We start from the raw sequence: 26,750 nt of genomic DNA, 5'->3' as shown, positions 1-26,750 counted from the left end.
TCTTGCGCACACGTATGAGATGCTCATGCACACACATCACCATGCACATGCGCAAGATGGCGCACATGCGCTGACGGCTCTGCCCAGCGCCAAATGAAAAAAAAAGGGGGTCTGTTTTTTTAACGGTGTCCCGCCGGGCCACTCCGACACTGGGAACAAGTTCCACACCCTGTGCTTCTATCAAGTGTAATGGGAAACTATGCTACATTATTATATATGAACATTATACATTCATATATACATTTATATAGTTCAGTAGGAACAGACCCCTAGGTTTGATCACAGCCTGTACACACAGATACGCTAAATGTCATAATAGATATTCTCCTTTACTCACTGTAATTCAGAAGGAGCAGCCTCCTAGGTTTATTCATAGCCCATATAGAAAGATAGCATAAAGCTATACCAGCATAGATATTCCCTTGTACTAAGCAGCATTCAGCAGGAACAACCCTCGGTGTTTGCTTATATCCCATACAGAGATAAACCATAAATTTTGTAGAAACAGCCTCATATTTGCTTCTAACTCGTATAGAGAGATATAATAAAACTGTCACCATTGGTTTTCCCTTCTACTAAGCATAGTTCAGCAGAAACAGCCCCTACATTTGCTTATAGCCTGTACAGAGAGAGGCACTAAACGTCATCAGATATTTCACTTTATTATTATACTTTTTTCCTCCGGTTGGGACTGTAACTGGGGGATAATATTTATATTAAGGCACGATTTTCTTAGGGGTTGGGACTGTAGTAGGGGGTAGTGTGTATATTAATAGCAAGATGATCTCAGGGAAAGAGAGTGTAACTGTGGGATTGTGTGTATAGAAAGGAAAGATGCATCATGGGAAGAGATTGTATGTGGGACAGTGTGTATAGTAAGGAATGATGGTCTCAGGGGAAGGGAGTGTAACTGGGATAGTGTGTTCAGTAAGACAAGATGGTCTTAGATGAAGGGAGTGTAACTGTAGGACAGGGAGGATAGTGTGTATAGTAATAGTAGGCTGTAGGGACTGTAACTGTGGGATAATGTGTATAGTAAGGCAAGGTGGTCTCAGGGGTAAGGAAATTTAGGGAAAGCCTTGCGACTCAGTAGTTTGGAGCACAAAGGCAGGGGTACCCATTTAAGATTCGGCAGAATGTGCACTTTCCATAATATATGGTTTGAGGGGGTAAACATGTTTATCTGGGTTTTTACTCCACAAAACCTGCAGCTTTTTATCCAGCAGCTCTCCAGTTTGCAATTTCAGCAATCTAGTTACTAGGGACCAAATGACCCTAGCAACCATGCATTAATTTGAAGAAGAGACTGGAATATAAATAGGAGAGGTAGAGAATAGAAAGCTGACCAATACAAAGTAGCAAATAACAATTAATGTGCAGCCTTACAGAGCATTTGTTTTTAGATGGTGTCAGTGACCCCCTATGTGAAAGCTGGAAAGAGTCACAAGAAGAAGGTAAATAATTCTCAAAAAGAAAAAATGAAGTCCATTTAAAAAGTTGATTAAAATTAGCCATTCTATAACATATTAAAAGTTAACTTGAAGGTGAAGATCTGTGTTATTCAAATCTTCCTTTCCTGGTACTGTCGGGAATAAAGCTCGGTGTCGTTTCTCTCCGAGCGTTTGCCTGCGGCATTAAGGTGAAATTCCTCCACACTTGCACAGCAGAAATAGTAGCAGTGGCGCAGGCCAAATCCCTGTAGGTTTTATATGAAACCATATTCCCGCCCTTGGAGAAATCCGTCACGGAGCAGCTGTGTGAATAATAGCGTGGATGGGGATTACTTGTCTGTTTAATAGAAAGTGTAACTGCGCTGCTTGTGTCTGGCCTGAGAGGCCACGTTTTTCTGTTAAATGGTATGTTCCATATCAACTGTCTCCTGCACATGAAACCTAGTGTGAAAGATATACGGCTATGGAACCTGTTATCCAGAATGCTTGCAACGTGGGGCTTTCTGGACAATGGATCTTTCTGTAATTTGGATCTTCATACCGTAATTCTATAATTAATAATAATTGAAGCAGTAAATTAATCCAGTAGGTTGGTTTTGTTTCCACTGAGGATTAATTATATCTGAGTTTAGATCAAGTACAAGGAACTGTTTTTTTTTTATTACAGAGGTAAAGGGAAATTAAAAAAATTGGATTATTTGTATAAAATGGAGTCTACGGGAGATGGTCTTCCCGTAATTCTGAGCTTTCTGGATAACGGGTTTCCGGATAACAGATCCTATACCTGTATGTACAGGTAGAAGCTCATTTCTGCGTCAGATGGACAGTTACACTGGCTGCCTTTGGATGCTCTACAGTTTGCAACTATGGGAAGGATCTGCATCCAATCTGTAGATGAATTGGGGAAAAGGTACGGCTTTGTGACACCTTACGAGAACACTGGGGGCTTTTTATATAAAGAGGAGAGAAGGGGAACGTAAAGTGTCAGGGCAGGTGGGTTTCATTCTGTAGTTTTGCAGAGAACAATGAAAGACATTCAACCCATTTATTGACCTGGTAGTGCACCGATGTGACAGATTTCATGTGACCCTATTGAAGGACGACACCCCACTGATACACAGCAGCTCATTGATATACATTGGACTAATGCATCTGTTTCCGTTATCCGGAAAATCATTATCCCGAAAGCTCCAAATTACAGAAGTGATGTCTCCCATAGACTCCAAATGATCATTTTTAAAAATGATTTCCCTTTTCTCTGTAATAATAAAACAGTAGCATATACTTTATCCAAATTCAGACATAATTAATCCTTATTGGAAGCAAAACCAGCCTATTGGGTTTATTTAATGGTTTACATGATTTTCTCGTAGACAAGGTATGAAGATCCGAATTACAGAAAGATCCGTTATCTGGAAAACCCCAGGTAAGAGAATTCTGGAATTTCTCGGTTGTGAGTTTGTTTGTGGCTTTTTGTTGTTCACTCATATAGTACTCATATAGTAAGCTCATTATATGACACTTCTTGGCTACAAACACAAAAACCAGGGCAACCCGTTGCTGTTTATTTAATCGAATGAGAAAAAAGCTGTAATTATTAATGTCACTGACATGCTGTTTAACCAAAGCTTATTATTTATTCATATACTGTACTACCAACAAGTTTTGCAGCACTTTTTAAAATGACTATCTAACAGGATTAAAGAAATGTAATACAGATATGGGACCTGTTATCCAAAATGCTCAGTACCTGGGGTTTTCTGGATAACAGATCTTTCCAAAATTTGGATCTTCATACCTTACGTCTGCTAGAAAATCATGTAAACATTAAATGAACCCAACAGAAGGTTCAATAAGGATTAATTATATCTTAGTTGGGGTCAAGTACAATGTACTTTTTTACTATTACAGAGAAATAGAAAATTATTTTTTTAAAAATTGGATTATTTGAATGGGAGACAGACTTTCTATAATTGGGAACTTTCTGGATAGCAGGTTTCCGGATCACAGATCCCATACCTGTACTGACAGACAAGGTTAATGGTATTTCTAAACATGTAAATTGAATACACATTTATTTGCTGCCAAAGCCCAAAGAAATGACCAAAATCCAGATATGGTGTTTTCTTTAGAGGTTGTTTAGGGGTTAAGATATTGTATCTTTATATTTAACACTTCTTTCCAGGTTTTCTGTTTATAGATTATTGTGTCCCACTGGGAAAACAATTCATGAAAAAAATATTTTTTTACATGTAGTCGTTATATTCTTCTTGATGTATATGTGCAGGGCTGTTTTTATATATAGGCCCCCGAGGGCCTGTGCCTAGGGCGGCATGGTTTTTGGGGTGCCTATTTTTCTTGTTTTTAAAAACCCTCCCCACCCTCCGCCACGGATTTCTATAGGAAATTTTATTTTTTTAGTCTATATCTTTCAACAAAAGTGGGATTGCACATAAATTATAGTAGATTTGGAAAGCTCAAGTAGTCCCAAAAAAACCCTGATTTCGTTTTTGTAATTAATAATTTTCATACATTTGTCTTTATCAGAAATATGCCAGTAAGAAGCAGAAGAAAAGAGAAGGATAAAGCAGAAGGGATAGAATTGAGATCAGAAGACAGAGGAAGACATTTCCCTGGGACACTCTCAGGTAAGTATAGCTTAAATGGGGTGTCTTCATTTTGGGCCCTTACAAAACAACATGCTTAGGTAGAACTTTACATATTTGATATAAAACTGTTCAGCGGGGCCCAGGCTTTCATATTTAGGGTGTTTTATCTTGGTACCTAATAGTATGTGGAAGATAAGATGTTGCAAGGTGGAAGCATACTTAGGTAAACCTATAATGTATACGTGCCCGACCACAGAGCCAGCCTATATCAGTGGTACAAGGATATGTAATAGTAATAATGACATAAAAATCTTATCTGTATTTGTATAGAACTGGCTCTTTGCTGTGACAGCTTGGTGCCACCAACCAGTGTGTCAATCAATAGGAGCTGCAGCCACAGAGTGCTGTCCATGGTACTGAATGGAAAAGGCAGTTTAAGCTTCCCTCAATGGCTGCATTAGTGATTGCAGTATATGTACCATAAGTCACATGTTAGATATGTACTTACTATAGCAAATGTGTTTTATGTAACATAGTCACATAGATTGAAAAGAGACACAATTCCATCAAGTTGTCCCTGGATTGCCTTGTAGCTTCCATAACCCTGTATTCCATTACTTGCTAAACACAATCCAACCCCTTCTTAAAGCTATCTAATGTATCAGCCTGTACCACTGATTCAGGGAGAGAATTCAACATCTTCACAGCTCTCATGCTGATATATAGAGATAAATCGATTGTTCAGGACAGTGGAGATCCGTTGATGGCTGGAGGGCTCCCTAGGTTTTCCAACAGTTTGTGCAGGAGACAGAGGAAGGGAAGAAGCACACAAGTTCAGCTAGGCAATGCCTTCAGCACATTTATTTGCAGAAGTATTGAACGCACAAGCTTTCGGGGTCCAACCCCTTCCTCGGGTGCAAGGGAGGGAGGGGTTGGACCCCGAATGGACCCCGAGTGCGTTCAATTCTTCTGCAAATAAATGTGCTAAAGGCATTGCCTAGCTGAACTGGTGTGCTTCTTGCCTAATTGGAATCTGTTGCCGTGTTGGGCTTGGAAGCGGCCTAGGATATGATTGCACCGAGCAACATGAAGTAAGTGGTGTGCGGCAAATCTAAAAGAGTTGCGGAGACAGAGGAAGGCCATATGGCATTTGGTAGTGGCTCTGCTAACATTGATTTCCTTTTAATAAATAAACTCAGTTTTTCAGAAAACTAGATACAACACTAGCATATTCTATTAATTTGGCACAGTTTACCCTGGGGCTTGTTATATCCTACAGACTTGTAGCAATCAGTCCTACCCTCTCTTTACCCACACAGGGAGCCCACCATCCCCTTTACCCACACAGGGAACTGACCCTCCCTTTTACCCACACAGGGAGTCCACCCTCCCTTTTACCCACACAGGCAGTCCACCCACCCCTTTACCCACACAAGCAGCCCATCCCCCCATTACCCACACAGGCAACCCGCCCACCTCTTTACCCACACAGGTAGCCCGCCCATCCATTTACCCACACAGGGAGAATGCCCACCCCTTTTCCCGGAATTCACAAAATTTTGGGATTATTGCATAGATTAGGATATATTCTGGACTTCTCGCATTGATTTATATACAACCTCGTCAGATATGAGATGCCGGATTTTCGGATTCAGACTTTTTCCATCCGGGTATAAAAAATCCTGAAAAATTTTGATTCTTTTTTTTTTACTAAAAATTCAGATTTTATAGTAAAAAGTGTTTTTTCATTCATTCTCACCCTCCCCACCTCTTATGATTTACCCCTAGCTTTATACCCAGAATAAAGACTCCGCAGACTGATGGTTAAATCTGTGAAACGCACAGCTTTATTAATAATTATTATAGGATAAATAGGGCTATTTGATCCAGAGGAAGGCAAAAACCCTTTGTGAGGGAAAAATTCCTTCCTGACTCCTTAACGGCAATCGGATTTGCTCCCAGGATCAATTTGCCATATTTAATCAAGAGAAAGAGGGTAAGGGAAACAGATGGTAATATGGCAGCATACACATGAGCGCCTTTAGGCTGCTAGGTGAACTCTGCATTCCATTTCTTTGGTCCCTTGCAGCCTGCAGACCCGGCTTTTGCAGTCTGAGGGATGGAGAGAAAAGAAATGAAGGGTCTACCATGTGGCTTAAGGGGGCTTCTGTCTATGAAACCATATTTAAGATGGGAAGGGAGGGACTGCTGGTGGAATTACAGTGGCAGGAAGGGAAACAAAAAGCTATAAGGCTACGTAAACATGAGCACCGTTTAGCAGCTAGATGAATGCTGCATTCCAATCCATTCCATTGAACCCAGGCAGCCTGCACACCCCGGCATTTGCACACTGAGGGATGGAGTTGAAAGGAATGCAGAGTCTACCGAGTGGCTAAATGGTGCTCCAGTTTATGATACTATATAAGAGGGACAACTGCTGGTGGAATTGGAATGAAGGAAAAGAAAAAGAAAGCAATATGGCAGCATACGCATGAGCGCCATTAAGCTGCTAGGTGAATGCTGCATTCCATTCCATTCCATTGGAGAACTGGCAGCCCAGACAGCTTGCAGACCCGGCTTCTGCACACTGAGGGATTGAGTGAAATGGAATGCAGGGACTACCGAGTGGCTTAGGTGCATCTGCCCATGAAACCATATTTTAGGTGGAAAGGGAGGCACCGCAGGTGGAATTACGGTAAGCAATATGGCAGCTTAAACATGAGCACCGTTAAGCAGCTCGGTGAATGCTGCATTCCGTTTCATTCCATTGGAGCCCCAGCAGCCTGCAGACCCGGCTTCTGCACACTTGGGGGATGGAGTGAAAAGGAATGCAGGGTTTACCGAGTGGCTTAAGTGCGCTCCTGTTTATGATGCTATATTTTAGTAGGAAGGGAGGGCACCGCCGGTGGAGCTACGGTAGCAGGAGATGGGGCACCGCTGGTGGAGCTATGGTGGAAGGAGGAGGGGTACCGCTAATTGCTCTGGATGGAAGAGAAACAGAAAGCAAGATGACCTGATGTGAAACCTGATGTGCCGTTTTTCATGTGTCCCCAATCTTCTGTCAACGCGGGTGATGGCAATGATTTTTGCGTTGCAGGATGATCACGCAGCTCTATATTGCGGAATAATCGAAGCTCCCAAAGGCATCGGCGATCTCTTTTCTTATTGCCAAGGAACCCTCGGAGGGAGGTGTTAGAAGTAGATGTTCATAACAGGGTCCATCGTCGGAAAGTCCAACATCCTCCGGTATGAATGGGGGCTGCAATTTTCTCTGTACCAAAGCCAGCCAGTCAATGCCCTGGTTAATAGACAATATTAAACATTCTTTATTAATTCTTTTGTCCATCTGTACCTTTAGTTCATTTTTGTAGCTAGCAAAAATTGACTGAAGTAACTTACTCGAAAGAAATGATGAAACATTAGTTCACCTGCATCTTCCTCGCTGGAGCCCAGCCGCATCCATGGGTCCAACTGTAAAAGCTAAAGAAAAAGAGAGAAACATTAGTAGATAAGCTTTGTTGCAGTGCTGTGTGCCAGTTAATGGCTATAAAGGCTTAATACTGTTAGACTGCACAAATAGGATAGTGCTACCTATTCATGAATCACTGGTTAAACCACACCATGCACCCTTAACTTGCTGTGTAACTTACCCCTGATATTAAAATAGCTGCATCCTCAGCCAGGAACTTTGGGCAGACGACGCCAATAGATGGTCTCATCCATGGTAGCTGCAATGTGAAACATAAGAAAGATCTGTTATTATAGATTAAAGAACTAATCAGGTGTAACTGACCAAGAAGACTACAAAACCTGTTGCTATATATACATTAAGGGGCTTTTATAAAGATAGCTTTGAGTATATCGTGAAATATTTATATTCCCTACACACGTGATCAATTCTGCAATACAAACAACTGATTACTCTATGGCCATACGGAGCTAAAATAGTTGATGTTTGATGTTTTTTCCAACTTAATGTACATTCACCTATTCAGTGCACTTATTGAGCTTTGTACTTACGTCCCCGACTAGCATCTCGAAGATCACGATGCCCAGAGACCACCAATCTGCAGATCTTGAATACGGCAGCCTGGAGAGGACTTCGGGAGCCATGTAGTCATAGGTTCCAGTCAGGCTGCGTGTTCTGTCCCCATAGCCAATTCCTGCAAAAACAGTAACTGTAAGTAAACTGGAAACCAGTGGGGCTTATTTATCAGTAGCGGCTCAGACTCAAAGTACAAGAAAGGAACAGTTCAGTTTGTTTTCTTTTCATCCTGAGCTGCATGATCAGCAAACAAACTGAACAGTTAGGTCCCATGTGGCCCCCCTTTCTAACTGACTAACAGGTTAGAGAGATGCAAAAATATAAGGTTTTTATTACATTAGACGTCTTTCTATAGATTACATTCTAGGGTAACTCCGATCTATGTTCTCACTAAATATTAAGTGATACAAATCAATTGCCTAACAATTGGCACCCTCTAGTAATTCACCTTTCCTTCTCCTTTAATCTGATCTGCTAAAGCATAACTCTTTAGGTGAATTTCACTCTTGCGTTCTCATAATATGAAACTACAAATGTCAGTCACTTAGTGAGTCTCAAAAACATAACACGAAGCGCAACCCTTTTTTGACATGTAAGTTTATGAGAAACCTTACCGTCTTTGCATAGTCCGAAATCAGCCAGTTTGATGTACCCGTTGCTGTCTAAGAGCAGGTTTTCCGGCTTGAGATCTCTGTTAATACAACGGCAAATGTTAGAAAAGTACAAGTTCACTGGCACACAAAAGGGGAAATAATTAGTGATTATATAGTGAATAACAACCTTTTTTAAACTTTAAGTCACTGAGGAGATTCTTGACCATATAAAGGCACAAGGCTGAAGTTGTCATGCTCTTGTGGAGCAAGCTCTATAGGGACATTAATCGTGGCTTCTTAAAAGTTTAGCAGTAATATTCTCTTATATTTTATATTGCAAATGTTTTCATATACTTAAAAAAAGTATTGATATATATCTATACTTACCGGTGTATGATACCATTTTCGTGCAAATAGGAGATGGCCAGCACTGTGCACGCAGCATAGAACCTGCAAAGAGAAAATGACTCCCATCAGTAGGTTATTGAATACATAGCCATTTATTTGTTAGTGTAGCACAGGGTTGGTGATATCTCAGTCTAAATATTACAGGCTCGCTGTGATTTAAGAGACCCACTGACTATAATGGTAAGTTGTGTATGCAGCTCCGAACTTATTAAAAATTTCTTATGTATTTCTAAATAAAGCCTCTTGCATTTGTGTAATATGGCTGCTTCCTTCGATAAACAAGGAGCCAGATCCATATGCTATTTATGGTTTTCAAACTTGTGTAGTTTTCCTCAGCACGTCCCTTGAGTTCCTTATCCTGTGGGCTCACCCTCTCAGGTCACACAGTAAAGGCCAGAAATTGATCAATTCCTACAAAACGAAGTAAGCCACAACAACCACAGAACTGTGCTGCCTACTTTTTATTCTATGACATGTTTCGGATCACATGGACCCTTTCTCAAGTGTGTGACTTGAGAAAGACACACTTGTGAAAGGGTCCATGTGATCCGAAACATGTGGTGGAACAAAGAGTAGCAGCACAGTTCTGTGGTTGTTGTGGCCTGCTATTTATGGTTTAGTTTGTATGAATGGTATTATATTTAAATAGCGCCCCACATGACACTAGGTAAAGGTTCATTATTACGTACGTAGTCCTCCGTTGTCCAAATTTACGTTCCCTCTCCAGGAGAGTCCTTAAGCAGCCTCCAGCGACATACTCCATGAGGAAGAAGAGATGGTGGTCTGACTGGAAGGTGGCATGTAGATCCACGGTGAAGGGGTGGACAGCTGCTGTGAGAGCGACCCGTTTCTCGACCAAAATCCTGAATATTAAAAGCATTCATTATCAAAACAAGCCAGTAGAGAAAGTGTCATTCTGCCCATAGGAGCCACATTATTGTCTTAGATTATTTAGTATAGTACTAATGGGAGATGTTAGTGGAAGTCCCAAGACACATAACTAGTTAGGCATTGCTTGCATTATCAGGGTAATATCAGAGCGCTATAGCTGTTTGAAAGGGACATGGGTAAGTAATAAAGCCAACCAGCCAAGTTTGATCATTCCCATAAACTGACCTTTCAACATCCCTTAAGGTGGTGATCTTCTGTTTTTCTAAGATCTTCAGGGCATACGATCTTCTTTGATGCCGTGTGTTGCACATGGAGAACCTGGAATGAGAGAATATATTGAGGGAATTTTGAAAGAAACACAGGAAGATACATGCAGAACCTCCAAACCCCTTGCAGAGAGCTCCAAGAATCCATCTTGCTCCCAACATTGCAACGGTAACAGAACTAACTGTTTAGCCAGTGTTCTTGCATGTGCCCAATAGTCATCCTAATTATGGATTAAGTTAAATATTACCTTCCCAAATCCGCCCTCGCCTAGGAAACCTCGTTGGGTGAAGTCTTGCAGAGTGCAGTTGGTCAAATGCAAAACTCTGAAAAAGAATTACACAGAATTTAACTCATTGTTATTTCAAATGAAAATGAAATGTTGATAGTATCATCAGTTGCAGGTTGTACTGTATCTTACTCTGGTTCCCGTCGTCACAGCCGGTGGAAAGTCTTCTGCTGTGTTTTCTGGATGAGTTGAGCCGATGTTCACTTCATCCGCAGACATCTCACTATAGGGAAAATGTAAGTTTGTTATTATGCTTGTGTTTGACTAACATGGGAAGCTAAGAGCTTATATGTACATAGACATTGGGAGTTCAGCCCTTTCAGAGGCAGAGAATGATTTGCCAGCCACAGTACAGGGTTGAATCAGGTGCCATGTCTGTATCTGGAGTATTACCCTCCACCAAAAGAACGTACAATAGCCGTTATACAGGGCCCTCTTCAGAAATCACCTGGGCCTGGTGTCTGGCAAAATTTTTCTGGGCCCCCACAGCCCCATCCCGCATATCTCGCCCCCCCCCACAGAAAAAAAGCCAAACAAACATCAGAGCTGAAACAGTAAACCCCACCCCCAAGTTATAAAAAAGCCATTGGTGATCAGGGGCCCCCTCCTGCAATTTAAAAAATATTGATTGCCTGCTCCGCCGCAAGTTATAAAAAGCCACTGTTGGCCAGGACCCTCCTTTAAGTAAAAAAAAAAAAACATTGGTGGCAGCCCACCCAAAATCTAAATTTTTTTGCCAGGGTTCCCATAAGCTTTGGCTTAAGGGGGCCAGTCATGCTTCACTTACTTGATTGCCAGGTCCCCCCGCCCGTCAGCATTCTGCAAAGTTTCTAAGAAAGGACGGGAGCTCCGGTTTCAGCATTATTTCCTGTCCTATTCAGATCTCTGTGCCCTCATTGGTCGATAAGTTTCCGGTGAAACTGCATTGGGATTGGTTAGGCTGGAGGGGAAGTATTCGTACTTTACCCATCCCAATCCCGTACAGCTTTACCGGAGACTTAAACAACCAACGAGGGCACACCAGAGCCCCAGTCCTCGTATTATAAACATTTGCAGCTAGGGCTGTCCCCCTAACACTCAAAAAAAACTTCAGGGCTCGGGGACAACTGCCCCCCCCTGTGCCCCCTGATGGCGGCCCTGGCCATATACAGAGAATACAGTTCATAATAAGCCGAACTCTGCATTCTTACCTTGCCCTCAGTGACAGCCAGTGGGCAGTGCTGGATCTTGTGCCGTGGTGTCCCTCTCACTTGTGGTGGCTGGTTCTTCCGGAGTCAAGGCAACTGCTGGAGACTCATCCCTAACACAGGAATCCTCTGGGGCATTTGTTGGTGGGTCATGGGAAGAACCTGGGTGAATCTCTGGGGTCCTTCTGTGCAATTGCCCACATTCAGTTTTGAAGGGTGGCATAAAGAATTTCAGCTTTTTTCCCCGACTCCCTTCATTAAACTTCCTCAGACGGACTAAGGTCTCCTTGTCTGAGGTCACTCTTGTAGAGCTTTTCAGCGGCCCGCTGCAATGCGCATCTCCTCTTTATTTCTCCCATTACCTGATCTTTATTGGCCAATAGATGCTAACCTTGGCGACGCATATCACCAAAGTTGGAGACAAAACCTCATTGATTGTCCTGTAGAAAAGGAGGAAAAAGTTATGGAAAACCAATAGATTGGTTTATTGCCTGCCTGAGTTACTGTAATTTACACTTTTTTCTTTCAATTCTAGAATCACTAAAACTGTTGCCCAAGCCCTCCAGCTTCCATGAGGAGCAAAATGCTGGTGTCAGGTAGCTGCTACTTTCAATCTCTCTCTGCACTGAAATGTCACCAGGCTCAAGATTTTATTCTCCACTGGTAAGTCCATATTCCAGTTCTAATCTACATCATGGCATTGCTGTTTGTTTGATGTTTATACAGGTATGGGACCTGTTACCCAGAATGCTCGGGACCTGGGGTTTTCCGGATAACAGATTTTTCTGTAGTTTGGGTCTTCGTGCCTTTTAGTCTACTAGAAATTCATTTAAACATTAAATAACCCCAATAGGCTGGTTTTGCTTCAAATAAGGATTAATTATATCTTAGTTGGGATCAAGTACAAGTTGCTGTTTTATTATTACAGAGAAAAAGGAAATCATTTTAACAATTTTGATTATTTGGATAAAATGGAGTCCATGGGAGAGTACAGGTATGGGATCTTTTATCTGGAATGCTTAGGTCCTGGACCGTAATTCTCTGTTCTAGCTCCCTCAAACAGGAACCTTGGCTTCCCATTTTATTCCAGATTTGCTTTATTTTTCCCTAACATTGTGCTATGGAATATATTGCTACTTTAAACAATAAATACTAATCATCTCCTCCGGACTGAGGCCATTGCACTCTTCAGTAACATGTTATATCCCATTAGCCTTACCGGATTGGTAGCACGAATGCAGGAATTCCGGACACCCATCTTGAGACTCCTGTAATGGGAAATAAACATTGTCAGTGCTGGTATGGGGATAAGAGGTCATTTTTATCTTTCTCAATAGAAACCCTCTTCACCAAATTGCATATTGGTGTTGTTATATTATATTGCCCCAACTCATACAATTCCAACATAGCTAAACATGGGAGGTTTAAGCAACTATCCCTACCAAAACATCGACAATGAAGGCAGGTTACCGGATACTCTTTTAATCCCAAAGAAAGCCTGGTCTGCCACGTTTAAATGTCTGGGTCACCCTTTCTTCCATATGCCCCTATCGGGAAACCCCTTTCTCCCCCACGCGTCAAGAATCTCCCTCATTTTCTGTCTGGCTGATGTTGGGCATTAAAAAAACTGGCAGATTTTGTCTGTAATGCACAATTCACCACCCACCAGGAATTACCAAAAGAAAAGACCAAAGAAATATGGGAACAATCTTCAATTTCATTATAGTAGGAGATGTAAGCTCCAGTAAAGGTGTTGCTAAACAGAGAGAGTCGATATATTACGTGAGTGTACTGTAGCGTACTAAATGTTGAAGATATACTGAGGGGAAGGAGCAGCGGGGCGTAACTATTGAGGAGAGGATACCCGAGTGATGGTTAGCAGGGGGGCCCAGGATGTGTAGGGGGGCCCAGTGAGACCAATAATTAAATTGAGCAATTTTTATATATTTTGGTAAATAGGCGACTTGATAAAATATTTTGGGGCCTGAATTGAATTTGCTATGGGCCCAGTAACAACTAGTTAGCCTGATGAAGGGCAGGAAGTTATTTTGAAAGGTGCGATGACGGTCTATGTGTGTTCTGTATCACTGAATTGGACACTGTGTTTGTTTAAATAAAACATTCTTAAAGTGGGAAGATAGGTGTTGTCCGCAAGCGTGTATAAGTAGAATAAAAACCATCAAGGATGATCTGTTATTTGTAAAACAAATTCTCCCATATGGGAGATTCTGCTTGGATGTTAGAGAGGTAATCCGTGATAAGGAGCGTTGCTACTGCCTAGTATCAATAGAAACTAAGTCATCTTTTATTCTTTTCACTAATGCCATCGTCTCAGAATGAGACAATATGATGTTGTTTTAGGTTTGGGTTAGGTGAAAATCAGTGATATATCTTGAAACTTGTAATTAAGAGGGAGCGTTTAGAACATATAGAACCAAGTTTATAGCCGATTTTCGGATGCAACAGTTAAGTTTATATTATGCTAAACATAAAGGTCCTTTTAAAGTCATATGTATGATATGAGCATCATGTTAGTTGGTGCTAGGTGTTTATGAACTAGATGACTGCTCGAATGATGAGCATATGGCCAGGATTTGTTAGCAATCAAGAAATCAGATTGACTCTGAAAATGAAATATAGCCATGATATGAGTGCAGTGCATTATTCTTTGTTTATATATAAAATCAATTTAATATTATATAATTGAGAGTTTATATATATAACAGTCCAAATCGCAGATGGAGGATTGTGGGGCACTGGTGTAAGGGCATGGTAGAGAGATAAGGATGCGACTTCAGTTTTTTGAAGAAACATCAAGTAAAAGGCCTCTGGGAAGAGATGTGGGAGCTTACATTGCCCCCTAGCCCTTATTAGGGCAGGTTTTGCTGTAGAAATAATATATAAACATGTATGAATTGTATTGTGCAGGATTACGCCTCTTAAAAGTAAGCTAGATGTCAGATGTTCAACAGTAAATAAAAAGAAAAGTAATAATACCAAAGCCTGAAGGTGGTTTTTGGATTTTGGCTTTAAATCGAGGGCGGACAGTTGCCAGGGGGACCCCAGAGGGTCTCCTGTTTACGCAAATGGTCTCTTAATTGTGTTCGAGAAAAGAATGTTAATAATCTGACAACTAGAGGAGAAGCATGGAAAAACAAGAGTGACAAAAAAGCGCTGGTTTTTGCCTAAAAGTTAAAAGTTAAGCAATCCGTTCATGTAGAATCTGGTTATAGGGAAGGAATAAATTGACAAAATTGTCAGTTTCAAGGATTAATGCATTTACTTAATAGTTTCTAAAATTTAGCGGAAAGCCAGAGATCTACGTGAGTTTGTGTCACTTACCGGGAGGTCTGGGCACGTCAGTTTCTACATAAGAAGTAGTCCAGCGCCAAGATAGAAATGAGCATTTTGGTATGAGGAGTGAGAATATGGAGGTACATAAAGTAGATTAAGAAGATCATGGCAGAGTGCAAGATATGTGCTACACGCCTGGCTTAATAATGGGAAAACATTTTAAGAAATGAGAATTAAATATGATTGGAATATACTGTCCTTACGTGTCCTGTTGCCCCCCACAGCCGGGACATTTGAAGGGAATGCCTGAGACATGAAGGAAGAGACATTGCTATGTATTCCATTAATTCATGTTAAGGATTGGTATATCAGAAAGGTTAGGATACGAGGGGATCAGAGGGGCAAAAGCTTGTAAGGAGCTGCTTGTTAATACTGTCATCAATAAAGTATTTATGTGAGGCAGGGGTCCGCAACTGTATTACTAACTGTTTTATGGGTTCAATTGGGGACAAAGTGTATATTTGCTGTCAGCCCCTAAATTTCTTATGGGATAGTACATTCACTAACTCTACAACCAAACGGACCAGACGAAGACTGTCACCTGGGATCTGTTGGTCTCCCCCAACAGACTAAGAAGGTAAGATTCAAAGCCATTTTAGGGGGAAATTCTCCTCAAATGCAGTAAGTAGGAGCGATATCGGTAGTCTTGGGGGGTATCAAATTTATCACCTCTTTTCATAGAATAAGGTTTTGGCAAAAATACTCTTATAGGGATAAGTAGATTCCGCTCTACAAAACGAGCTAAGCAACTGTCGAACCTGGGGTCAATGCATTTCAGCCAGCCTAAAGGTAAAGGATTGTCATTTGAGGGGGAATTTAATAAACCATCAGTACATAATCAATATCTGTTAGTGCTGGCCGGGGTCCATGTTGAAGTCTGTTTATGGGCTTCAATTGGGAAAGAAGTGTATATTTGTGTAGCCCTAAATCTCTTATAGGGATAGTAATTCACATTTACCAACAACGGACATAAACCAAGCTGTAAAAACCCTGGGTCTTGTGTTCCCAACAGACCATAAGAGTAAAAGCATGTCCAATGCCCATTGTTAGGGGGAAATATTCTCTAAAATAGTAAGAGGAACCAACATCGTGTACTGGGGGCATCACGAAACTTTTCCTTGTATTTTGCTAAATTAATGGGGTTATTTGTCATAAATCTCTCACATTATCCTTCATCACAACCACGGACAAACCAAATATCACAAGATCTCTGGGTGTAAGTCACTCTCATTCTGCTCTTAAATTATGAGACTGTATAGCATAATGGTTTTGTGTAAAAGGAAGAAGGCTTGCTATTTATTCTCCTATTATGGGGTTACTGTCGAAAGGTGTTATATTTGCTGTCAGGCGTGCATAATTCAAATCCTGAGTTGTGTCTCCAACCAGCGCTAAGTTAAAGTCATCTCAGCCATTTAGGGGAAAGTTCTAAAATTGCATAATAGTGAGAGGAACTAATATCTGTTACGTCTGGGAGTGTTACCGCAAACTATTTTCCTTCTTTTTTCATTAAAATGAGAGCATTATTATTGAAAAAATATCTCAGGGGAATATCATTAACAATATACGGTGTCAACAACGGGATGAAAACTAGTCACAGTCTAGGTGAAAGTCACTCTTTTCCTGGCTCTTTAGAAAGGAGGAAGTTGTCCTAGTAAGTAAGGTTATAATAGTATGTGTGCATTGGCATTTTATTTCATTTAGATGTGCAGTTACACCATAGCTTATGTTAGGTAACAGAGTTTTTTTTGTGGTGTGGCTATTGAGTAGTGCCAGTTATGTGGTGCCCATATTGATATCATATATATTTGGATGACAGTGATAGATCAGTGTTTTGGGTGAAGATGGCCAGAGTGAAGGAGGTTACAGAATTGCAGTTAAGGTGATTTGGGATAGGGATAAAATGTTGACGGAGGCAAGATGCTTATATAAGAGTAGGACTGGTCCTTTTAAATTGATATTTGCCAAGCCTGTACGGATAGAAACGAGTGGATGCATTTGTGATTCATTGTCCCTATCTGATTTTCTAATATCGTTTTTTTCCCCTGTGATAATGTGTGGGGGGTCTGTGATAACGTAGTCTACTATGGTCATTTTTCATTGGTGATTGAATTTCAAATCCACAATAACTGACTGTATAAGAGCGGTTGTAACCATTCTTTATTATCAGGGTATTGAGGTTCTTCTTGGCAGGGTTGATTAAGCCTATGTGGGTAAGGAACAGAATAGGAAAATATTGGTGTATTGATTTCATTTTTGGTTTCATAAATAGGGGAAGTGTGGGTCGTGTTTAGAGTTCTGGTGTGATAGTTATACGTTCTTTTTTTCGTTCATCTTGGAGTTTCGTGGTGGGAGTGTTGCAGGAAAATTCAGTTTGAACATTGTTTTATCCGAGGCTGTGGATAATTAGTGGACTGGAGGCTCTTAGACCAGCTGTTCCGAAAGAGTGTAATGCTGATGAAATGTGGTAAGGAGGTAAGAGATTAGTTTAAGTAATTTTAGTAAGTAAGGTGATATCGAAAATAGAAGCTGTTCGTCAATGACAGTTATTCATGTAAGTAGAATGGTGTATAGGGATATTATGGGAGCCATTATATCTGTTCCATTCTGGTTTGGGTGATTTTAGTGAAAATGTTTAAGTAGCACAATAGATTGTATATGAATCGTAACTTTTTGTCTTTGATGATTGCGGTTATGAGTTACAGTGACTTAATGTTTATTTAGTAATTTTTGCCAAGATTTAATGTTTTTTTTTTGGGTTTTTAAGTGATCTTGTTATGGGGATTGCTGATTATTTGTTATCGGTTATTATAAGATTGATTTTTAGATGTTATGTAGTTGACAAGTGTTTGTTTTATCTTTCTTGTTTTAGCAGGTGATTTGCGGTTGTTATAGTAGTTTATATAGTAGTAGGGATGAGAGATATAGTGAAGATTGGTTTGTGGAGTTATGGTATGATGGGGTATTGAGTATGTGTTATTAAATCACTCTTAGAGGTGCCGGATAAACATCGCATATTACAGGCCCTTTCTCTCAGCCGTCACTTGCAGTTCGATGAAGCGAGCCTCGTTACGCTGTATCTCCCTTGAGGAAATCGCCAAAGATAAGAGATTCTCCCTGTTAGATAGGATAAGGATTCCTTTTTCTGTGCCTTGTGTAAGCGCAATATCTCTATCGCGGTTGTTCAGCATTCTTGCGAATGATGGTTTGGGAAGCAGCTCCTGGTATCAGGGCTTTCTGTAGCGGCATCCGATGCCGCCTCTCGACTGCAAATGCTGGCGAAAAGGCCTCCCTTCAGAAACTGCTCAGTCAGCCATGTTTCTATGAAAACTTTCTGGGGAGGTGTCTTCCGCCCTCTCTAGGAAAATCCGCATGATCGAAGATTGTTTGCGTCGCAGCTGTTTCTGAGAATCATCCGATTTACTAGCGCAGGTTTGTATCGACTTGCTTTAACTGTTGATGTTTCTCGGGTAGCGGGTTGCAGATATCCTCCAACTGAACTTAGTCTGCGTTCCAGGCTGGATGTTCTTTAGCGCAGTTTCTGAAGGTCTAACTTTTATAATCATAAATCACAACTTCCGGCCTCCTCCGTCTTGGCACAGATTAGAGAGGTCCAGGAATCCTTTGATGATCTGATTTCTGTTAGTAGATCATCAGTGTAGGCTCCTTTACCGGGAGGTCCTCTGCAGTCGCCAATCTTGGCTGGAGTAGGCCTCTCTTGCTATATCTTTCTAATTTGGCCGCTGGCTTCTGAGGCTCGCTTTTGCGCTCGATTTTGCCCATAAGGGTTTCTCTGAAGGGATCCAAGGAGAACTTTTCCAGGCGTCCGTTTGCGGGTTGATTGCCCTAGGATTTTTGCAGGATAGTTTAGGCCGGGGATCGGAGCTAAGCTCTGCTCCCATACGGCTCCAAGCCACGTCCCCAGTAGTTCACCTTTACATTTACATATAGTATGAATTAGAAAGTGATATTCTGAGACAATTTGCAAGTGTTTTTTTATGATTTGTGGTTTTTGAGTTATTTAGCTTTTCATTCAGCAGCTCTATTTCAGCAAACTGGTTGCTAAGCTCCGAATTGCCTTAGCAACCATGCACTGATTTGAATAAGAGACTGACATATGAATAGGAGAGGCCTGAATAAAATGAATGAGAATAAAAAGTAGCAAATAAACGTGTAGCATTGCAGAGCATTTGTTTTTTTTTTTTTAGATCAGGGCCGGAACTAGGGGTAGGCAGAGTAGGCGCCCGCATAGGGGCGCAGTCATGGGGGGGGCGCAATTTTGAAAAGAAAAAAAATATATTTTTTTACATTTTACTTTTTTTTTAAATTTTTTTAAAAATTTTTAACTCCCTTTTCCCCAATGCGGCTGCCCCAGGCCCCCAGCAGAGTTCCACTCTGCTTTCCACCCTTCCCGACTCCCCGAAACCCAGCCAGTCTCTTACTTGCCCTGCTGGCTGGATCCGTCGGATCCTTCTTCAGAGGCAGCAGCGCACGTAATGCGCAATTGCGCATCCAATCATGTGCCTGCAGGCTGCAGCAAGAGGAGCGCCGGCAGGCGCAGTGACGTCAGGAGCGAGCTGTGCGCGACAATGCGCCTGTGTGGTCACGGTGACCAGGTCAGGTGACTGGCCTGGCGCGTCGTGCGGGTGGTGCAGCATTCTTTGCTCTCTCCTGAGGCTTGAGCTGAGCTGACTCCTGACTAAAAACTGTCGGTGGCTGCCTGGTGACTATTCTGCTGCTGCTGGTTTTGGAGTTGGAAGCTGTTTGGCAGCACAACAGGTACAGACTTGGGGGGGGGGGAGGGGGCTGGGGGCAATGCATTTTTTGGCACAACAGGTACAGACTTCAGGGGGGCAATATTTTGGTGCCTGCTGGCACAGGTACAGATTGGGGCAATATTTTGGGTGCTGCTGGCTGGCACAGGTACATATTAGGGGCAATATTTTGGGTGCTGCTGGCTGGCACAGGTACAGATTGGGGGCAATATTTTGGGTGCTGCTGGCTGGCACAGGTACAGATTGGGGGCAATATTTTGGGTGCTGCTGGCTGGCAGGTACAGTAAAGTAGAGTGTACTTTATTTTTTTTGTTAACATTACATATTTATAAAAAAGAAAATTTTAATTAATTAATGTGTTGTAAGGTTTCTTTATTAAAAAAAACTGTGAGTGATTAGGTGGGAAATGGTCCTACAGAACGGGGGGGGGTGCGCTGGTGGAAGTCCTTGCCTAGGGTGCCAAACTACCTTGGCCCGGCTCTTTTTAGATGGGGACAATGACCCGCTTTGAAAGATGGAAAGTATAGTTTTGTTTAATTATTTGTCTCCTGACTTTTTCCAGCTTTCAAATGGGGGTCACTGACCCCATCTAAAAAACCAACGCTCTGTAAGGCTACAAATGTATTGCTATTGCTACTTTTTATTACTCATTTTCTATTCTATTCAGGTCCTTTCCTATTCATATTCCAGTCTCTTATTCAAATCAGTTGTATGGTTGCTAGGGTAATTTGGACCCTAGCAACCAGATTGCTGAAATTGCAACTTGATAACTGCTGAATGAAAAACTATAAATAACGTAACAATCACAAATAACAGATTGTCTCAGAATATCACTCTCTACATCATACTGAATGAATCGGCATTCATTATTTGTTTTGTATAATTTGTAATTCCTTTAGCCAATTCTGCAAACTGCAACCGAAAATGGTACCTGGTTTTTGACGATCAGCAAACCAAAATAGACTGACTGCACCCCTTCTCATTTATTGTTATTATTTTGCTTGCTTTTTTCATCCATTCGCTAATTATGTAGCCATAGAGCCCAGGTTGCTAGGGTATTTAACCACTAGCAACCAAATAACTAATATCCGAACAGCAAAAACATAGTCCAAAAAAAAAGTGATAATTTGAAAAACAGAAATAAGAAATGAAGACCAATGGTAAGTTTTCTGCTGTCTACACCGTACTAGAAGTTACTTTTAAGATGAACAACCACTTTTGTTCCTCTCGTAAACTGAAATGAACATAAAAGCTGCAAGTTTAGGGTTGCCTCTTGGTGTTCTATCCGACCTCACAATGATGGATTTTGGTGCATCCCTGGTCGATTCAGTTCGTAAACAACCACTTTCACTGTGTTTTACTTTTCTGATTTATTAAAACATTCGGTTTCCTTAATCATCATAAAGTAAGTGTAATAACCGAGTGCGGGGTGCAGCCTGCTTCCTTGTTAATCATTTATTGTAAAGTCTTGCGCTGAGAGGTGGAGGTGAATTAAAACAGTTTGAGGTGTATATTCACCAATTATACCTTTTATATGCCCCTCACTGTAATCCTAATTATTCCAATGCACATAATCTGTTTACCGAATAGAACAGGTTGCAAGAAATAATTGGGCTGCAGGACTTTTCTAGAGGGGCTAGTTAACTGAACTAGCCAGCTACCTTATTTTGAAGCCATTCAACCAGCTATGATTTTGTTACTGTGTCGGACTGGGTCTTCTAGGGAACCTGAAACCCTTGGGCCCACACTTGCAGCAATAGTTCCAAATGTTTATAAGGGCCCCTGGTGGAAATTAGGGATGCACTGAATCCAGGATTCGGTGTGGGTTCGGCCTTTTTCAGCAGGATTTGGATTCGGCCAAATCCTTCTGCCCGGCCGAACCAAATCTGAATCCAAATTTGCATATGCAAATGAGGGGAGGGAAATTGTGTGACTTTTTGTCACAAAACAAGGAAGTAAAAATTATTTCCCCGTTCCCACCTCTAATTTGCATGTGGCAAATTAGGATTCAGATCCGGTATTCGGCCGAATCTTTAGCGAAGGATTCGGGGTTCGGCTGAATCCAAAATAGTAGATTGGAAAAAAGGACTGAATTCTCCTAAGACTTGGGGATCCTTTTATATTCTGGTAGGCCATTGTGACCCTATTTTGTTGAATGATTTTGCTTCATTTTAATCAAGCTTACTATGCAATAGTATTACCTTTATGCCAAAACAACTCTGCATGCTGCTGGTCCTTCCCCATTATCATTTAATCTTAGATTTTATGTGAAATGAAGACATCGTGCCAGACTATAGTTACAGTAAAGATCTGATTTCTAGATCCTACTTCTATAGAATAACATATTTTAGGGTTACAGCAACCCCTGCCTGTGTTTCAGTGCAAGGTTTCTTGTCTTGACCATTCACAGGCAGATTTGGGCTGATAGAAATACACAAAAAGAAATGCATAGAAACTGTGGGGCAAATTCACTAACCTCCGAAAAATTGCCAGCGACGGCTTCGCTCACATCGCAACACTTCGCAAGGCGTAGATTAGCCAGGACAACAATAATTCACTAAAATCCGAAGTTGCGTCCAGGACGTGAACGCTGGCGAAGTTGTGCTAACGTTACTGCGCCAAGTGGAGTGAACTTGCGCTAGCGTTGGCTAATTTGCATACGGCGGGAATATGGACGTATATGTTGCAGCAAATACATTACACTACACAAGCCTGGGAAACCTTAATAAGATAAAATAAAGTTGTTATATTGCCCTACACATGAGCCCAGTGTATAGTTTATGTGCCATATGTTAGGAAATGTAGGGGGGAAGCCGGTTACCCCAAAAAAAATTTATGCTCTTTTTCAGCCTATCACCCTGAAAAAAGGAAAAGTCGCCAGCGGTTTTTGGGACTTAGAAAAATTTTCAACTATTTTTTTAGGATGGTCTATCTACTCTATTGCACTTCGCCTGGTCTGAGGTGCTGAAGGCAAGTCTGGCGCAAGAGGTAATGTTCAGTAAAATCCGCATCTTAGTGAATTTATGTAGTTACGTCTATTTGCCAGAGCGAAAATTCACCAGGCGTTAGGGAGCGAAGTACCGCTAGAGTCTATCTCCTTCGCTAGCGAAGTTACGCCGGTGACCGTTAGTAAATTAGTGAAGTTCCGAACTGAAGTCACACTGGCGAATTTTCGCCAGCATTAGCCACTTTGCCCTTTAGTAAATTTGCCCCTGTGTGTTTGTGTGTACACACTAGGGATGCACCGAATCCAGGATTCGGCCTTTTTCAGCAGGATTCGGATTCGGCTGAATCCTTCTGCCCGGCCGAACTGAATCCGAATCCTAATTTGGCATATGCAAATTAGGGGCGGGGAGGGAAATCACGTGACTTTTTGTCACAAAACAAGTAAGTACAATTTTTTTTTCCCTTTCAACCCCTAATTTGCATATGCAAATTAGGGTTCGGATTCGGTTCGGTATTCGGCCGAATCTTTCACAAAGGATTCGGGGGTTCGGCCGAATCCAAAATAGTGGATTCGGTGCATCCCTTGTACACACATTATATATATATATATATATGTACAAAGGCTTGGGCACACACTGCTTGAACAATTACCTAGGTGCTGTACAGGAAAATTGTATATCCACTCCAAAAAGCTGACGCACACCAGGATTTTTCTTCAAAAAATGCTTAGTTTATTAGATCGACGTTTCGATCCCCAGAGGGATCTTTATCAAGATATATATATATAATCTGCTTTAGTTACATAGTGCAGCATGGAGCTACTTCATTCTGCATTCTGTTTGTCTTCATTTCATGGAATGCCCCATGTAATACTGAATATTCAGGCTGGTAAAAAAAAAAATGAAACGCCGCCCACAATGACCTTAAATATAGCACTTGTGTTATTGCAGTAAAATTTTAATTTAATAATACGTTATTGCCTCCCAATTACCACTCACTGCCCAACTTTATGCATTTTGGGGAAGTGATATCAAACATAAATGGATATTAGAAGTCAACTAGGAGTTCCACCATTATATAAAAGCCCAAGGCTCCAGACATCAAAACCCAACTTCTTTAGAATCTAAATCAGATATGTTACTTTGTTAACCTTCTCATTGTTTTAGCCGCTTTGCTGAAATATCATTATTCCCTTGTGATGTAAAGTTCCTGCAACACAATCTGGTGTTGTCTGCTGTGCTGCTGAATCCAAGACAAAACTCTTATAAATAACTGACAAATATTATCTTGGCATACAATAAAAATTATATACATTCTACATATACATTTTATTTATTAAAATTCTCCATTATTGCCTATATAAATGAACTGTTAGATCCTGTAATGTATATGACATTTATATTTTACATGTTTCCTTTCCGCACTGATCCCCATCAGCTACAGGGGTTTGTTTCCCTATTGTGTCGCCCATTTCCGTAATCATTGGCCATAACTCTGATCCTGTTTCAAGTGATGCAATTATACTCTGATGGCTGATTGGCTGAAAGAAAATCAGCTAAGAGGGGTCATCCACTAACATAACCAAATAATACAAGTATTACACCTAATCCAAAATCAGTTTATACAAGTACGGGACCTGTTATACAGAATGCTCGGGACATGGGTGTTTACGGATAACGTATCTTTACGTAATTTAGATTGCCATACTTTAAGTCTACTAGAAAATCATGTAAACATTAAATAAACCCAATAGGCTGGTTTTGCCTCCAATAAGAATTAATTGTATCTTAGTGTAAATTAAGTACTAGGTCCTGTTATATTATTACACAGAAAAAGGAAATCATTTTTATTTTCTGGAAAATGGGTTTCCCGATAATGGATCCCATACTTGTATGTGGTCATCTTACCCAAAATACCGGGCTTGTTCAGTTTAATTTGGGTGCAAGGTCCAAAGTTTTATGTATAATTATATATATATTATAAATATATACATAATATACACGATAACGCAGGGCCGGAACTAGGGGTAGGCAGAAGAGGCACCTGCCTAGGGCACAATGAAAGGGGGCACTGGGCAGGTACCTGTCCTCTGCCTACCCCTAGTCCATGTGCACTACTTTCCCCTGCCTTCCTCTCCCCCTTCCCCCCCCGTCCCTCCCTCCCCTTCTGCGCATGCATGTGCACCATCCGACACTCTCTTCCCTCTGGCCCTCCCTCCCTTTCCGTGCATGCGTTTGCACCTTCCGACGCTCTCTCCCCTCCGACACTCCCTCCTCTTCTACGCATGTGTGTGCACCTTCTGATGCTTGCTCCCCTTCCTTCCGACACTCTATTCCCTCCGGCCCTCCCTCCCCTTTTGAGCATGCTTGTGCACGTTCCGACACACTCTCCCCTCCCTTCCGACGCTCTCTTTACTCCGGCCCTCCCTCCCCTTCTGCCCATGTGCTTGCACCGTCTGATGCTCTCTCCCCTCCGGCCCTCCCTCCCCTTCTGTGCATGCGTGTGCATCTTCCGACGCTCTCTCCCCTCCGGCTCTCCCTCCCCTTCTGCGTATGTGTGTGCACATTTCCAATGCTCTCTCCCCTCCGGCCCTCCCTTCTCTTCTGCGCATGCGTGTGCACCGTCCAATGCTTTCTCCCCTCCCTTCCGACACTCTCTTCCCTCCGGCCCTTCCTCCTCTTCTGCGCATGCACGTGCACCTTCCGATGCTCTCTCCCTTCCGACACTCTCTTCCCTCTGGTCCTCCCTTCCCTTCTGCGCATGCTTGTGCACCGACCGACGCTCTCTCCCCTCCGACACTCTCTCCCCTCCGGGCCTCCCTCCTCTTCTGCGCATGAGCGTGTACCTTCCGAAGCTCTCTTTCCTCCCTTCCAACACTCTCTTCCCTCCGGCCCTCCCTCCCCTTTTGTGCATGCATGTGCACCTTCTGATGCTCTCTCCCCTTCTGCGTATGCGTGTGCAGTCACTCGAGGGGGAGCACAGTGCCCAGTTGGGTCACCTAGGGCACCCAGTTGGCTTGGCCCTGCACTACGATAACGGATCCCATACCTGTAAAATTACCACTTTGTTAGTTTCCCTACTGGTTTTTGAACACTTCGGCAGTATAAAATGATTTAAAGATCTATACAGCACAAGGGAATGATAATCATTCTGCAAAGTGGATAAAGCAATGAGAAGGATAACAAGGTTACATTTCCAAGTTAGATTTCGAGTCGGCAACCTGGGTTTTGATCTCACACCAGCAGCTCTGACGGAAGACTCTTGGCTGAGCCAAGAAATGTAATATTTCTTGATTTAAAAGAGGAGTGACAGAGAACACGTCACTCAGTCAAGGGATGCTAGGGTGGAAGGAGAAAGAGAGACAGCAGTTTGGCCTTTGAAGTCAATAAGGCTCATCTGAAATCTCATGTACTGACTTTCCACTTAAAAAAAACAGTTGGTGCGTGTCTTGTCTGCCCCAGAGATGTAGCCAAGGCCATTTGAGTAAACCGGTAGGTTTCTAATTACACGTCAGCACTTTCTCCTGATTTACAAACTGATATATATATATATTATATCCAGTTCCACAGAGTGTTAAGTTTAACACATTCTGTCCTCTAACCATTGGGTTATTGTATAGTCTTTAGAATTTCTCCAGAGACTTTTACATGTATGGGATCTGTTATCCAGAAAGCTCCGCTTATGGAAAGGCCTACTCACTTAAAGTCAATATTAAAGAGGTGGTTCACCTTTCAGTTAACTTAATAAACTTAACTTAATATATCATAGAATGGTTAATTCTATACAACTTTTCTATTGGTCTTCATTATTTTTAAATTTTTCATAGTTTTTGAATAATTTCCTTTCCGACTTTCAAATAAGTGTCACCGAACCCCATCTAAAAACAATTGCTCTGTAAGGCTTACACGAGTTATCGCTACTTTTTATTTCTCCTTTTTCTA

General features: G+C 41.6%; 1 protein-coding gene and 1 long non-coding RNA gene across 2 annotated transcripts; one reads left to right on the top strand and one right to left on the bottom strand.

Annotated features, from left to right (window-relative positions):
* The first annotated feature begins 2,174 nt into the window (after positions 1–2,174).
* On the top strand, positions 2,175–4,104 carry LOC121396882. The gene is made up of 2 exons (XR_005963240.1): positions 2,175–2,361; positions 3,999–4,104. It is a non-coding gene; the product is annotated as an uncharacterized LOC121396882 (long non-coding RNA).
* Positions 4,105–6,314: 2,210 nt separating this feature from the next.
* On the bottom strand, positions 6,315–10,278 carry LOC121396881 (serine/threonine-protein kinase N2-like). The gene is made up of 8 exons (XM_041572474.1): positions 10,223–10,278; positions 9,796–9,969; positions 9,086–9,148; positions 8,720–8,796; positions 8,081–8,223; positions 7,711–7,788; positions 7,460–7,540; positions 6,315–7,358 (listed from the first exon to the last, which is right to left on the bottom strand). Exons 2-8 carry the CDS (start codon positions 9,867–9,869, stop codon positions 7,173–7,175), a joined length of 702 nt encoding a protein of 233 aa, XP_041428408.1. The 5' UTR covers positions 9,870–9,969; positions 10,223–10,278; the 3' UTR covers positions 6,315–7,172.
* Positions 10,279–26,750: the final 16,472 nt, after the last annotated feature.

Source organism: Xenopus laevis, chromosome 8L, assembly GCF_017654675.1.
Source record: "Xenopus laevis strain J_2021 chromosome 8L, Xenopus_laevis_v10.1, whole genome shotgun sequence".
NCBI lineage: Eukaryota > Metazoa > Chordata > Amphibia > Anura > Pipidae > Xenopus > Xenopus laevis.
This window is presented reverse-complemented; position numbering and strand designations above follow the sequence as displayed.